The sequence below is a fragment of the Cydia pomonella genome, chromosome 1 (genome assembly GCF_033807575.1).
Source record: "Cydia pomonella isolate Wapato2018A chromosome 1, ilCydPomo1, whole genome shotgun sequence".
Lineage (NCBI taxonomy): Eukaryota > Metazoa > Arthropoda > Insecta > Lepidoptera > Tortricidae > Cydia > Cydia pomonella.
Genome location: NC_084703.1, coordinates 35,853,142 through 35,867,863, shown reverse-complemented (window position 1 = coordinate 35,867,863; position 14,722 = coordinate 35,853,142). Strand labels below are relative to the sequence as shown.

At 33.8% G+C, this 14,722-nt stretch overlaps 1 protein-coding gene across 7 annotated transcripts in view; it reads left to right on the top strand.

Moving 5' to 3' along the window:
- LOC133521405 (multiple C2 and transmembrane domain-containing protein-like) overlaps nucleotides 1-14,722 on the top strand; it is a 59,788-nt gene that overhangs the window by 21,147 nt on the left and 23,919 nt on the right. Inside the window, exon 1 of one of the 7 annotated variants that reach the window (XM_061856409.1) lies at nucleotides 3,985-4,188. The exons of 3 other annotated variants lie outside the window; for them this stretch is intronic. Coding sequence is in view for 3 of the 4 variants with exons in the window: in XM_061856365.1 (XP_061712349.1) it covers nucleotides 4,526-4,845 (320 nt within the window). In the remaining variant the exon portion in view is untranslated. Of the gene's footprint in view, nucleotides 1-3,984; nucleotides 4,189-4,297; nucleotides 4,846-14,235; nucleotides 14,693-14,722 lie in introns of those variants that run through there. 3 more of the 7 variants (XM_061856365.1, XM_061856358.1, XM_061856389.1) reach the window with 3 other exon arrangements.

The following is a 14,722-nucleotide window of genomic DNA, read 5'->3' as shown; positions in this document are numbered from 1 at the left end:
AATTGAGCCCTGCGGTACACCAGAACTGATTTTTATAGCATGCGATTCGCATCCGTTAATTGTTACTTTCTGGATTCGGTTTGTTATGTAGGATTTGAACCAGCGCCACAGATTTTCCCTTATACCATTATAAGCAATCTTTTCCAATAGTAATCGATGATCCACCCTATCAAAAGCCTTCCCGAAATCTGTGTACACACTGTCCACTTGCGTATTGTTGTCAAGGCTTTCAAATAAATATGAGGTATAAACAAGAAGATTAGTGGTTGTAGATCTATGTTGGACAAAACCATGTTGATTAGGCAAAATTTGATTATGTAAATTTGGGTAGATCAGTTTATGTACTAACTTCTCGAAGACTTTTGACAGTGTGGACAAGATAGATATGGGTCTATAATTTTCTACGTTATTTTTGGAACCACCTTTGTGCACTGGAATTATGTTTGCAGTTTTCCATATAGAAGGGAAGACACCCTCGTTCAAGCACTTATTAAATAAAATAGCGAGAGGTGTAGTTATTGTTTTGACTGTATATTTGAGAAATATTGGGGGAATATTGTCCGGACCTTGTCCCTTTGATAAGTCAAGATGGTTTAATTCGTATGAAATATGGCTAGTTGAAATGTGCAAGTTATGTATGTTAATATTAGATATTGGGTTATTTTCGGGAACGTCAAAGTTTTCTGGTACAGTAGAGGGCTGGTAGACCGACTGGAAAAAAGCTGAAAACATATTACAAATCTGTGTTTTGTTATCTGAAGTTATATCTTGATACTTCATAGTGTTAGGTATATCAGAACAATGGTTTCGATTAGAAATATAGGACCAAAAGTATTTTATGTTGTCGTGTATACTGTCCTCCACTCGTTCCAAATATCGTTTATAACATTTTTTTGTCTCTGTCTTAAATCTATCTCTTAACTTTGAGAATACTTCATAGTCAATCAAATTGTGGTACTTTTTCCATTTGATCCACGCTTTGTTTTTATTTTTAAATATGTGAATTAATGCAGGTGAGAACCAACATGGGAATTTATCTGAGTGTATTTTCTTATAAGGAACGTGATCCTTTTTAATTTTATAAATGCATTCATAGAACAATGACACGGCACTTTCCGCCGAGTGGTCCATTAGGAGGTCCGACCATGGAATCTTATCAATATCGTTATTAATATTAGTATAATCAGCTTTGTTAAAACAATACCTATATGTTGGTTTAGGAAAAAATGCTTTATTATGGGAATTAGGTAGGGTCATAACAACGTAGAATGGGGGATGATGGGCATCCGGGGGAACGAGTGCGAGGGGGGCAAGTGCGCTTGTGCAGCCAGTGTTGTTCGCGAGAAATAGATCTAAGATTTTACCGCGCTCGTTAAAATGTATGTTATATTGTGTGAGATTGAATACAGAAATAAAGTCAATAAGACACTTGTGGTGGCTAGATTCTCGTTCACCCGGAGACAGAGTTGCGAAATTTCCACAGTTCTTCCAAACCAAGGTCGAGAAATTATAGTCGCCTACAATCCAATAACTATTTGTGTTTGCTTGTAAAAGCAGAGTTTGCAGTTGTTCGAAGTGAGTTTCATATGTTATGGTGGGTTGTTTGGGAGGTATGTACACCGCACTTATAATATGTTTGTGGTGAGTACCGAGCGGCAGAGCAACTACAATGTTATCAACGAGCGGTGAAATCGCTGGTCGGCCCGGCGGCGCGGGCAGCAGAGAGCACACGACAGCGCCAAGTTCGCGCAGCACCGCCACAAGCACGCCGCCGCCAACGCCGCGCCCGCTGCCCGTTCGGCGTAGTTTGTTCGGCGTTAACTTTTATTTAGTACCTAAATTCGTTCTAATTTAAATAAATAAAATTATATAAAGGCGTCGTTCTAGGGCACAATATTTTTCAGAATTTGCTTTATAACACTACGTTATTTAATTAAGTTAGCGATGAGCATTATTGTGAAAGTGATTAGGGTTCCTTAGCTAAAATGGCAAAACACAGAACCCCATGAGAACCCCTATTGTTTCGTCATTTCCGTCCGTCCGTCTGTACAGTCTGTAAGCTCGTCTATAAAAAATCTCTAACAGACTCTACAAAAAGTCTCAAATACTATAAGGTTTATTTTAATATTTGGAACATGGGAGTATTTTGTGAGTCGCTACTAGTTTAGATGTTAAAATTAAAGATTGTGTATGTTTTAATAGTACATTGTGCAACGAGGGGGGTAAGTGAAATTTTGGAAGCGAGGGGTGATTCCCGACAGCTGAAGGGAATTAAAGACCCGGGGTTGCAATATTCTTACCCCCGGAGTTACACACAATGTATCAAACTCACACTTGCGGAGAAAAAACTAAATATTAAGCGAAATAATTCTTAAATACGGTGACATTTCATACATTCGTCCGCCATATTCTCATTCTTTGACAGGTTAGGCATCGAAGGCACAGACCTGATCGGCATTCAGCCACGATTGAAAATTATTTTAAACTGCTATTAAATTAATCAAATTAAATCGTTTTAAACATAAACAAACATTAAATTATTAACGGTAGTATTTTAAAATTAAAACTCATTTACACTACGTGGTTTGTATGAATTAGTGACATAATAAATAAATAAAGTTATAACTCCCTAGGGAGTTATAGTTTTTTTTCACAATCCATAACTCCCCCGGGAACAATATAGGCCTTTGTCCTTCAGTACGAGTTGAAATAAGATCTTTTTCGAGCAAGTGTGATGAAAATTAAAAAATATATATTTTTAAGGCTGGCACTCGATACATTTAACTAGAAGTTTAAAAACAGTAAATATCAACGTATCATTTCATAGGTGTTTAAAAAGTTAAGGTTTTCAAATAAGTTTGTTAATAACGTGTTTCAATTGTGACTAACTATAGACTCATATTAAGAGGTCATTCAGATCAGTTATCAATATTTGTCATGAGCAGACCAATGAATTCAAATATGAAGAAATTAAAGATGGCAAACTTTGTGAATTGCTGGCACCCGTTTTGTATTAAAAGCCCTTCCTTACACCCTCAGGGTCGCGATTTCCTATTCACTCAGAACAGTAATACGTACTAATATTTTATATACCCCTAAAACGCCTAGTTTCCCGCGTACGGACCAGACCGCATCATAAGAACCAGACAACAGTCCACCTGCCCCACCTATGTACATACCGACATATTTTTACGCATACTTTCTTGCAAAGGAGTTGACCAGGATAGAAAGATCCTCACAAATAGGTTTTGAGTTGGACCTTCTAGCTCCATAACCCCTTGATCGATCCTGTTTATGTTGAAACTTAAAAATATAATGCCCTCAAATACGAATTTAGCAAATACCATTTACTTTTTTTTTTTTTTTTTTAAATTAACCTAAATGATAATAAAATATCGTATTTAAATCAATTCTTTAAATAACTAAACAATAAAACTTAAAACCTAGATCTAAAAATAAATAATACCTATCTTTAAATAAAATACTAAAAACTATCCCCCGACCCTGTAAATTGGAATTAATTTATTACAGCTATCGAAAAACTTCGACATGCCGGGACGTGCGTGCCCCTGCCCATGCAGCCGTGTGTTCCAAGTTGAATGTAATAACTTCGCTTCGCTCGCTCATTCGGATAAACGATGCCTTAAAATATAATAGGATGGATTAGATACCCCATCTCACTGCACTGTCTCTTTCGTTAACCAGAAGCTTCGTTAACTACTGTCACAAAGTGTCGAAGGTGTATCTTAAGTTTCACTTAGAAGAGAACAATGAATTCGATCAAATTCATTATTCTCGTTAAAAAAATTAACATATAATCGGTATTACTCAACAAGTTAACGCAATGCAGTTTAAAGTGCATTAATTACGCTGGCCACGTTCGACGCGATTTCAATAATTGGAATAGATAATCCACGTATGTTTGCGGCGCGGCGCGCGGGTGCGCTGGGGTCACTTATTGTTATTCGTTGCAGCCGGCGCGGGCACACTATCTTACGCTATACGAGCTTCATGTGAGAACTGAAACTATTCTCGTCACAAACATGTGAACACGGATTAACCTTCGGAAAAAAACAAAGATGTTGAGAACCGCAAAGTGGAAATCCCTCCGTCGATCGGCTCAATTGCCTCGTGGTCTGTGATTCAGTCGTCTGTGCACCTCCAACAAGCTCGACTGCCTGACAACAGGTAAGCACAGTGCAACGATCGACATTTAATTTAATTTTAATGACTCCCAGTTTGATTAGTTTGTGTCATCGTATTTATCAAAGAATAGTCCATTATGGCTAGTCGACGTCGAGAGATAAGTACATCCGCGGATACTCAAATCGTTCAGTCGGAACGTTGTCGTGAGATAAAAATTGTGTCATTCTGGTTTTACCTAATTATTTGCCTATTTTTATTGAACGTTTGATCGAATTCTTGTCTTCGTTTAGTGATGGTAATAAACACAAACGGTCTCGGGAACACACACATTTTGTTTTCTTATATGTAGACATACGTATTAATTTAAATTTAAACCGCGATGCCTTTTAAGAGAAAAGTTCATTTTAGTACGAAATCTCATTTAGAATGTAGCGCGAATGAAGAGTCTTACGCTAACATTGAAAATTGTAAACAAACGGATCCGGAGATGAAAGATCTACCCTCTCCACGCAATGGAAGTAAATTGACGAGGACGGTCGACAACAGTGGCTCTTCCGACAGGCAACAATTAACTGAACCTTTGAAGAATGAATATAATTTACATTCTAAATCGAATAAAAATATTGTATTAAGTGAGACACGAGCGCTCGAGAAAAGTAACGCCAATTTACGCCAATGCTCCATGCTGCAGACTTGGACGTAAGTACTTCATATTTTCATACAGACATTCATTTCAAGGAGTATTTTTTATTTAAGTCCGTGTAATTTTAGATGTACTTAATATAAATTTAAGAGACCTGTATATATATATATATATATATATATATATATTGTAATTGTGTAATATTGTATACCCGAAAAGGGTAGCCGCCCCATTAGTAGGGTATGTGTATTAATATTAAAGCGATAAAATAAGCAATAATAATTTCTGTATTACCATTTTAATTCCGTCAATGCCACGTGAATTCAATTCCAACTTAAACAATCAGCCCTGACATTTCATTGTAACATCATAGGTTGTGGCGGACCCCGGAGCTGTAGGTACAATTTTATAGTGTGGGCTGAAAAACTATAAATTTTGCCGTATTTCAAAGGAATAAGGTACAAAAGTGTAAACATATTTAACGTGGACTGTATCATTCTGAAAGCATTAGCATAAGTTAAATAGGCAAAGCGAAGATAATAAAATAAAATAAATCAAAACGGATATTTGTAATAAAATTTAATTGTTTATAAAAATGCAACAATAAAATATAAATGATGAAATCAAAGAACATATTATTGTATTAAGTGGTAGAAATGCTCCTATTTTTTACTAGTATAAAACAATAGTAGTCATCAAGATTAATTGCATTATTAATGAACTATGTTATGTCTATTAGACGTTTCATTATAAAGAAATTTTAAAACTTTTAAAGTCATAAAATATTTACACAGTTACGTTGTTGTATCTCTATTAAATATTTATTTTATTGCGCAAAAAATACAGAAAATGCGTCCTATAAGTATAAGACAGTAACCAACATTTTGAGAAAACCTTTTCTAATACAGTTGTTAGAAAAAGAGGTAGGTATGTAGGTACTCTACTTAGCGGTCAAGCGTGCGCAAAGTTCAAGTTTTAAAATTTATTTCAGACTTTAATCCATACCAAATCCATACCAAAGACCCTGCATGCTCAAAAACTTTATATATGTTAATGGCACCATTTAAAAGAAAAATTGGATAATTTTTAGGGTTCCGTCAAAAGGAAAAAACTGAACCCTGATAGGATCACTCGTGCGTCTGTCTGTCTGTCCGTCCGTCAATCTATCAAAGCCTATTGATATTTCACTGACACTTAAAAACCTAAAATATTTACCACTTTGCACGTTAAAAGTTGAATGTCCTATTCGTCTTTTATGTTTTCGACGTGTTTAGGTAATGAAAGATACTGCAATTGGTTTAACAAATTAAAGCGGTTTTTTTCTCCAGTCTTCAACAGAATAGTGCCATTTCTTTTATTAAAAGACATTATTGGAACGTCTAACTTATATGCCAGATCTATGACTCTTACACTTTAACATAGATAGTGTTAAAATGTTGCCAGTTTACGGGATTTGTGGTTTACGTCTCAATGTTGGCGTCACTTCCATTATAAGGGTATTTCGTACATATTTTATTTCTCCTTTTTATATTTATTCGTATAAATACAATTTTACATGGTATAAATTACATATTTTATACTTGTTATTATATAAGTAAATAGCTATATTATATTCAGTATGCCTATATATTTCTTTTTTTTTGCACGCCAACTTTTTTAGTTGAAATAGCGCTAATTTAAATAAAAATTGCGCCATTCTATCTATCTTCTAAAGGGGCTATCTTCAAATTCGTTTTATGATTATTTGGCTGAATGGGATTGTCATTGCCACGTCGACTTTGGTAAAAAAATAAAAGTAAATCCGCATCGCGCACTTTTATCACACAAAACTTAATTGTATCAAAATAAATCATCTTAAATTGCAATTGTGAATGTGTTTTTAAATAAAGTAATATATGTGCGGAATTGTCCATATCATTTAAGTTCAAGAAAAAAATCGTAACCGTAGGTGTATTATTGTGATTTTCATACAAATGTGTTAACTGTGTACTAAGTACCTATAAATATTTGTAATAAACATTACTTAATTCTAAATGATCCAAGATTAACTTAGTTTATTTAACAACTAAAACCATACTAATTTAATTATTTTAAGGTGCTGCTGTGGACCGAGGTCGATATGTCAACTAGTTCAAGTTCCAAACTAGTGTGATTGGTATGAATGTTTACATGATTAGTAAATACAAAAACAAATTTAAATTTAAAGCAAAACAGTCATCGACCTCGGTTTTACTTCACCTTCATACACTAATATAAAAGTAACTAATTGTGTTTTATCAGAAATTAAGCATTCTGTCGCTTTCAAGTACATACGGTGCATCGGGGATATTATTATGGTAATATATTGATGACCAAAAACCTTGAGGATATCTGTTTTTAGCCTTCGCATTTCGCAAGTGTTATATTTTTACGTAAAAAAGCGAATATTATGCATACTCCCTTCATGGAAAGTTCGTTTTCTGGCGTTTACACTCGCCTACTGTAAGAATAGACTTTATTGTTAAAAATTAAACTTAATTTTTGGACACATATTAAAACAATAAATAATGTAGATACAGTGTTTGATGTCAAAAGAAAGATAAATAAATCTAATCTTAAGATTTATTGAAGAAGTTTAAGATGAGCGAGGATGTAAAATATAATTGTGTCGTTCCACGGTAAAAGGTATACCTAATGGCGGTTGTCACTTACATCGCGGTGACAGTATGATCAAAACAAACAAATGAAATACATTTAAGTAAATGTACTTTAAGTTTTTTTTTTCGCATTTCAAATTTAGCAACTTATATAATTGGACGAAATCTAACGCACTTGCCCCACCAAGAGTGTGTAATGAAAACGATGAAAGTTAGAAAAATAAATAGGTACACATTGCCTAAATTAGGTAAAACTAGCTTAAATATTTTCTTAAATGACCGCTTCATCCTGTACTTTGCCAGTAACAGTAACGATTGCTTACTTTCTGTTCGATGTGGGTACAGTCCAAGAGAGCGGACTTGTGCTCGGACGTTTCTTGGCATTGAAAAATGGCGTCACTGCCCAAGTGCAAATATTAAACCCAACAGGAAATCGTCGTTTCGTATAAAAACCAAGACCTTGATATAGTCGTGAGCTGTAGGTATTGCTACCGCCGAATAAGGATATAATATGAGCCAGCATAATTCAAGAGTCCCCTGATGTTTATACACGTGTTTTAATTATGGTTATTTATTAGGTTAAAATATTAGATGTTTTGAGACTATGACGATGGACAACGGAAGCAGCAATCATGCTAAAAGTGATAAGATGTAAAACCAGTTCTATTTTATTTACACAGTAGGAATTATGTTGTTATTTTAAGACGATTGTACCTAATAGTATGGGATGGTCATCCACTAGGGAATTTAACCGGTTATTAACCAAAATTTCATACAAATAAAAACCGGTTTACATTTCCTAGTTGGTACTTATTTACATAATATAGAATATTAAAATCATTTATTACAGTAGTTATTTTCTGTCGTAACTTCGTTTGTGTAATGTAAGTATTAGTATTAATGTACTATTATAGAAGATGGCATGGTCGATTTTGATTTTTACTTCTGCTTTCCAAGAGCAAATGCAGTAGTTAGTTTAAAAAATACTCAAATTTCTTTAAATTTCACTAAAACATAAGAATAGTTTTATCAATTTCTTTAGGATCCCAAGACCCCGATTGACATCAATTTTGACCGTGACGAACTTTTGTGGCACATCTGGTTTTCTTGGAATGATTGGAGACTTATGCTAAATATCAAATTGTATTTATTAAATCAAACAACAACAAACCTTTATTAATGACGCAAATCTGAATCGAAAGGTCTGAATCCTAAGAACTCTGTATTTTTCCGCTCAAACTAGTTTTTTTTTGTACTATTGGTACCTGTACCTACGGATACTCCTTAATCCGATTGCGATCGGAGATTTCCATTAAACCTTAATGGGTCTGTTGTAGGTATATAGGTACCTACGTTGTTGTACACTGATTAAGGTTCGTGCAAATTTATTCTGGGAATTTCAATCACATTAATCTTGTACTATCTGAAAAAGTAAAAAAGTATAAATAATAATATAAATATAATGTATACTAGCTGTTGCTCGCGACTTCGCACGTGTGGATTTCTGTGTTGGTTGGTAGAACATAGTGAAGAAAAAGAAAGCACTAGGGTTTATTAACTCTTAATAATTTTACAACGCATTTGTTTGTCACGCCACAACGTACTCAACCCCCTTTAAAAGTAAAATTTTCAAAACGGCTAAAATTGTTTTTCCTGTTTTCCAATACCGGGTGTTGCCTATAACAAGAGCAATAAATTAAACTGTAGGCTGTACTCCTGAAACTGGCGAACATTTGTTCAGCAATTTCTATAAATAACTTAAGTTTTGATTTTTATTACACTTTAAAATTTATTCAACGACGCAATGTATTGCGAATTTTGTCATGTTTAAAGCATGAAAAGTAACGTCAATTACAACGATGATGGCGTACATTGAAGATGATGTTTATTTTGTACGAAAATCTAAAGGGTTCATAATTTTTAAAACTTATTGAACTAAAGACTGACAAAGAATGACAGAATGACATCGTTTGAGGAGTAAGTACTATATGTATAATTATTTGCTATTACATATATTAGTTACAGGAAATACCCGTTATAATGCCTATTTACGAAGTTCGAACTGTCTCGTTTGAAATAGTTATTTGTACAACAAGAGAGCAAAGTTTGATATTTCTTCGAGTGCTTGTGTTGAGTCCCGTGCAAGCGAAAGATTCTATAATAGATTCACGAGCGTAGCGAGTGAATCTAATTTAGAATCTTGAGCGTAGTAAGGGACTCAAAAGCGCACGAGATGTAAATAACTTTGATCTCGTGTAGTACACAAAATTTTTCACGTCAGTCAGCCATCAAAAAACACAACCTGAAAAAATGTAATCCAGACGGACGGATCACTATTTCACTCATATTTTCTGAAGGTATTCTAACAATTAACTTTAATTACCGCAATAAAACAAAACGAAAGAAATTTCAATAAAATAATACAAAAATAATGAATTAACGAACATCAATTGACAGTTCAATCGACAACTTTTTTTTGTAAAAAAAAAACTTTGTAAGATCCGGTCCGAATTGCGGATACTACTATTTGTCAACTATAGTAAAGTTCGTTAAAAGTAGTTAAGTAGAATTATTTACTGCGTAACAATTGCGTAAATTTGTATAAGTTCATTGTTTTGATTGTATTGTAAAATACGTAAAATATGGTGTTTTTATTAAATTTTAAACTTTTATTTCACTAATTAATTATTACGAATGAAGTCTCGTAGGGTGTTTTGGAACGACGCGGTCTGACTTATTTCGGGGGTCTATTATAAACCGTCAATATACCGTTGAATTACGTATGCACTTTTTTTGTCTCTTTCTTTTTGCTAATGACGTGAAAGGGATAAAAACAATAGAATCCAAATATTTCGAACTTGTATTAGGCCCCGCACGTTGAAATGACATTTGAATCTAAAGGTCACTTGAATGTTATTTTGTCTCACTCGGTGAGCAAAATGCGGTTTTGCTCACTGTATTTGAGCAGCAAATTACCCTTGTTCGAGCTGCTGACGTGAAAAAGTATTTTCAATCCCATATTAACTCCCTTAGACAATTAATGCCTATTCAAATACGCAGAAATATTTTTGTTTAAAATTATAATTTTCTAAGACGTTTCAAGTCTCGTAGTCAAAAAAGTTTTCGTACACGATACAAAATTTCATTAATTAACCCTTTTTTTTATCACTAGGGGAATGAATTATCATAAACGCTGACATTTCTTTCCTTGTTTTCTAATAATGTGTTTATCTACGAAGTTTCTAATTCCTCGGATTAATAAAATTATCATTTCCGATACAAATTTTTCAACACCCTTTTATTCCTCTTAGTGGATACATTTTAAAAATCGCTGAGATAACTTTTCTTTTATTTTAATATTATGTATTTCTGAGGAGTTTGAAACTGTTTGTACCCGATAAAAACTTTTATATACGATTTTTCGTTCAACGCCGTGTTAATCCAATTTGGAGATGAATTTTCAAAAATGCTGAAATACATTTTCTTGTAAGTAATCTACTATTACCTTTTTCTAAGAAGTTTCAGAGTATTTGTAGCCGATGCAAACTTTCAACCTCTTTTTTACCCATTTAGGGATTGAATTTTCAAATACTTATGCTGAAATTACTTTTCTTGTATTCTAACGTTACGTCTTTCAAAGAAGTTAAATCAAAGTATTTTGTACCCAATATTACAAACTTAAATACTTTTTATTCCCCCTAGGTGAATTTTTAATAAAGCTAATATTATTTTTCTTGCATTTATACAAAGTTTTAAGTCCTTTACTTTAAAAGATCCCAATACAAGTTGTCACCGCCTTATTTACCTTAGGGGACTACTTTTGAAAAATTCTGCAATTACATTTGTAGTAATTTAATATAATACTTTTTGTCAGGACACTTGCTCAAAACGACATTTTTATATCACCGATTTTTGGCTCATAATCCTAGATATTAAACACGCGTGCTTTTTCAGTATATTATAAAACACGTTCTTTTTCATTATATTATAAAACACGTGCTTTTTCATTATATTATCCGACTGAGTTAAGAAGGTAGCTGATTGCTTATAATATGCATGGAAACGAAGCCTTCTTAATTTGGTCGTTAATAAAATTATTTTAACCAAGTATTAGGTTTCAAATGTTAGTTCAAAGAGGTTTTATTACACCAAACATAATTTATAGATTAAATTATCTTGTAAATTACATTAATGACTAAACATGACATTTTATCGATTTAATAAGTATCCATCCGTCGAATAGAAATACGAAAATATTAGCTATTTTACATTTTATTAAATTGGCTGTTTGTCGATTTCGTTCGCGCCTTTGCCTTACGCGCGCATAGGAATCGTGCGTAAAAAAATATACGCACCAGCCATTTTCCGTATTTGTCATAAAATTGGAATAGTTTTGCATGTTTTTAGTTTAAATATATTGACGAAAATGTTATTTTCAAGCAATGAAAATGAAGAACACATAAAATTGACGCTGCCAGTAATACTTAGAGGCAAGAGCCGAGAACGATAGGCTTTTACCATCAAAATCGGATGAAAAATAATTGGTGGCATATGAAACTTTTATTCAATGAACTGGCAAATAAGTGCCTACAAGCCCAGCACGCTTTGGTGCAATTATTAGATGTTAAAACGATAAGCCACCGTTTTGAAAATTGTACTTACTGTTTTGACAAAAAAAAAACTAATTTATAAGTTTTGTTTTTTCCTCGAAAGTGTGTTGAAAAACGTCGTATAAAACGCGAGTGCATTGGTCGTTAACCACATCGGCTTTCTTATTACAGCTTACAGCTCGCGCGCACAATATCGCCTCGCGTGTAATGAATGACCAACTTAGCACACTCGTATCATAATGTACTATTATTCAATTTCTAGCTTAAAATAAAACTAGTACCACATATTTTAGGGGTTGAGTTTTTAAAAATCGCTTCTTATTTCTTGTACACATGTGCAAATTTCAATTTACTAGCTTTTGTAATTTCGACTCTTGCGTTGATAAGTTAGTCGATCAGTCAGTAACTATTTAGTCTTAACTGTGTAGCTTAATGCGTCCTGACTGAGTAACTGATTTACCCCTAAGGGGTTAAAAAGGGGTTTAACGTTTGTATGGTGTTAAATTTTTATTTTATGCTAGGACCTTGAAACTTCGTGAAAAGTATAATTAAAATAGAAGAAAAGTCACTTTACCGTTTTTGATAGCGGTTATATACCGTAACCAACGTGTCAATCGTTATCGCTCCGTAGCGTAGCGTAGTCATCTCTCATCTCTCTCGATCACTCTTCCACATTAGTAGGGCAGTGACAGTTGCGTTTCGTTCGCTACGGAGTGTTAGCGATTAGCACATTGGCTACGCACCCTGTTAACAACAAATTAGTAATAATTTAAGCAAGGTGTGCGCAGTTGCGTATTCCAAGCTAGTGAAATTTCTGCAATTTCTTAGACAATAAAAATTCTTCTTTAAACCGAAGGTGTAAATGTTGCTTTTCAATAGTGTCTGACCGAAACACGTTTTTTTGCGGAAACCGAAACCGAAGGTGTGGTTTTGGTTCTAGTTTCGGCCGAAACCGAAACCGAAACCGAAACTTTTGTTGGAGCGTTACCCATGAATCTTACCTATAATTCGCATAGGTCATAGATATTTATATTTCTGTGGCATAGGTGGTACAAAATAAGACAAGTTTAGTAAAAAAAACGTAAAATAAAATGTACCTATTCTAAGTTCGAATTTTTAAAGGTCACAATCAACCAAGTTCTAATAAGGCCTGTTCAATTTACTGAGTGTAGATAAATTTGGGAAGAAAGTTCTTGCCTGACAGCCAGTTTATTCCAGTAGCCTAAAAAGTGCTGCGTTCTATTTTGCAAAAGTAACTTATTGGTTGCGAATTTACAGAAAATAATGAACGAAAAACGATTAATAGTTACTATCCATCAGAAGCATATCCCTGCTTTGTTTTGGCCTGATTTAGCAAGTACTGCACTATGCTGGTCAGACAGTGGAGCTAAATGAATTGTAAAGGTGAACTTAAGAAATGATAGGCGAGAAGCTAAAACATAAGAATAATTCAAAAGAATGTATATGCAGGTATTTATGCGGCGCATCCGAATATATTTCTAAAATTTTACCAATTTATTTACATTCTATTCTCTCTTCTATATCGTTCGGTTTCGTTTTAATACATTTATAAAAATAAAACCACACCACACCAACTAATTGATTTATATATGTATACATTTTGAGTGTCCGCTTAGTAAATTGAACAGTCTACGCTAAAAAAAATACATTCGAAAGTACAAGGTCATAAGTTTCGGTGCGACCGAAAGGTTCGGCAGTTATTGCGCCGAAACCGAACCTTCGACCGAAACAAGATTTTTATGCCGAAACCTGCTGAAACCGAAACTTCGGTCGGACACTACTTTTCAACCATAATTATTAATAGCTGGGCACAAAATAGTTAGGTACATCGTTACTTAAGTAACTAAATTATTTTTTCTGGTAACTCATTAATAGTTAAATCAATGTTAATTTATTATTCCATGAACTTTCTAAGTCCGTTAGTCGGTTAGTAGCATAAGGACATATACCTATACATCATTCCAATTCACTCTCTTTTATTTTCTCGCTACCTAATTTACTAATTCATCACCATACCAATGCGTAATTAGCATTTACAATGAACAGTTATATTTCAATAAAGTACCTAAACATTCTGATCAACGGTGATGGAATTTGCTAGTCATGGGTATTTTCAGTGATATCGTCGGCTAATAATTTACGCACGCTTTCGTCATTGTCAATTCAACTAACTGTACTTATTTGGCTATGATTCACTTCTAACAGTTCTGATTGTAGTCGATTGATCGTATGCTCCTTGCCGAGATGCCCACGCGCTATGAGTGAGATGGATAGACGACTAAATATCACGTGTCTCAATCAAGCCTCCTAACAGTCCAAACTAAGTACAAATACAGTAACTATCCGCGGTTGTGATGCATGGGTAGTATGTAACACGTGAGACGGTGCTATTCATTCGAGGAAACGACGTATTTATTTACGTATATTAAAAACCCCGTGTATTTACAGTGAAAATAAGACAAAACAACAATATTTATCATACTTAATGTGAGAACAACAATCTATTATCGGAAACAGTGTTGTTCGGCAAGTTGATCCTAAATTACTACGAGTATTTAAAAACTGGTTATTTATAAATAGCAATCATGAATCGCAGTGCTATTTTGTGGTGGAAAATTCTGACCTATGTCCGTAATGTAAGTTACACTTAGGACTAGAAGTTTATT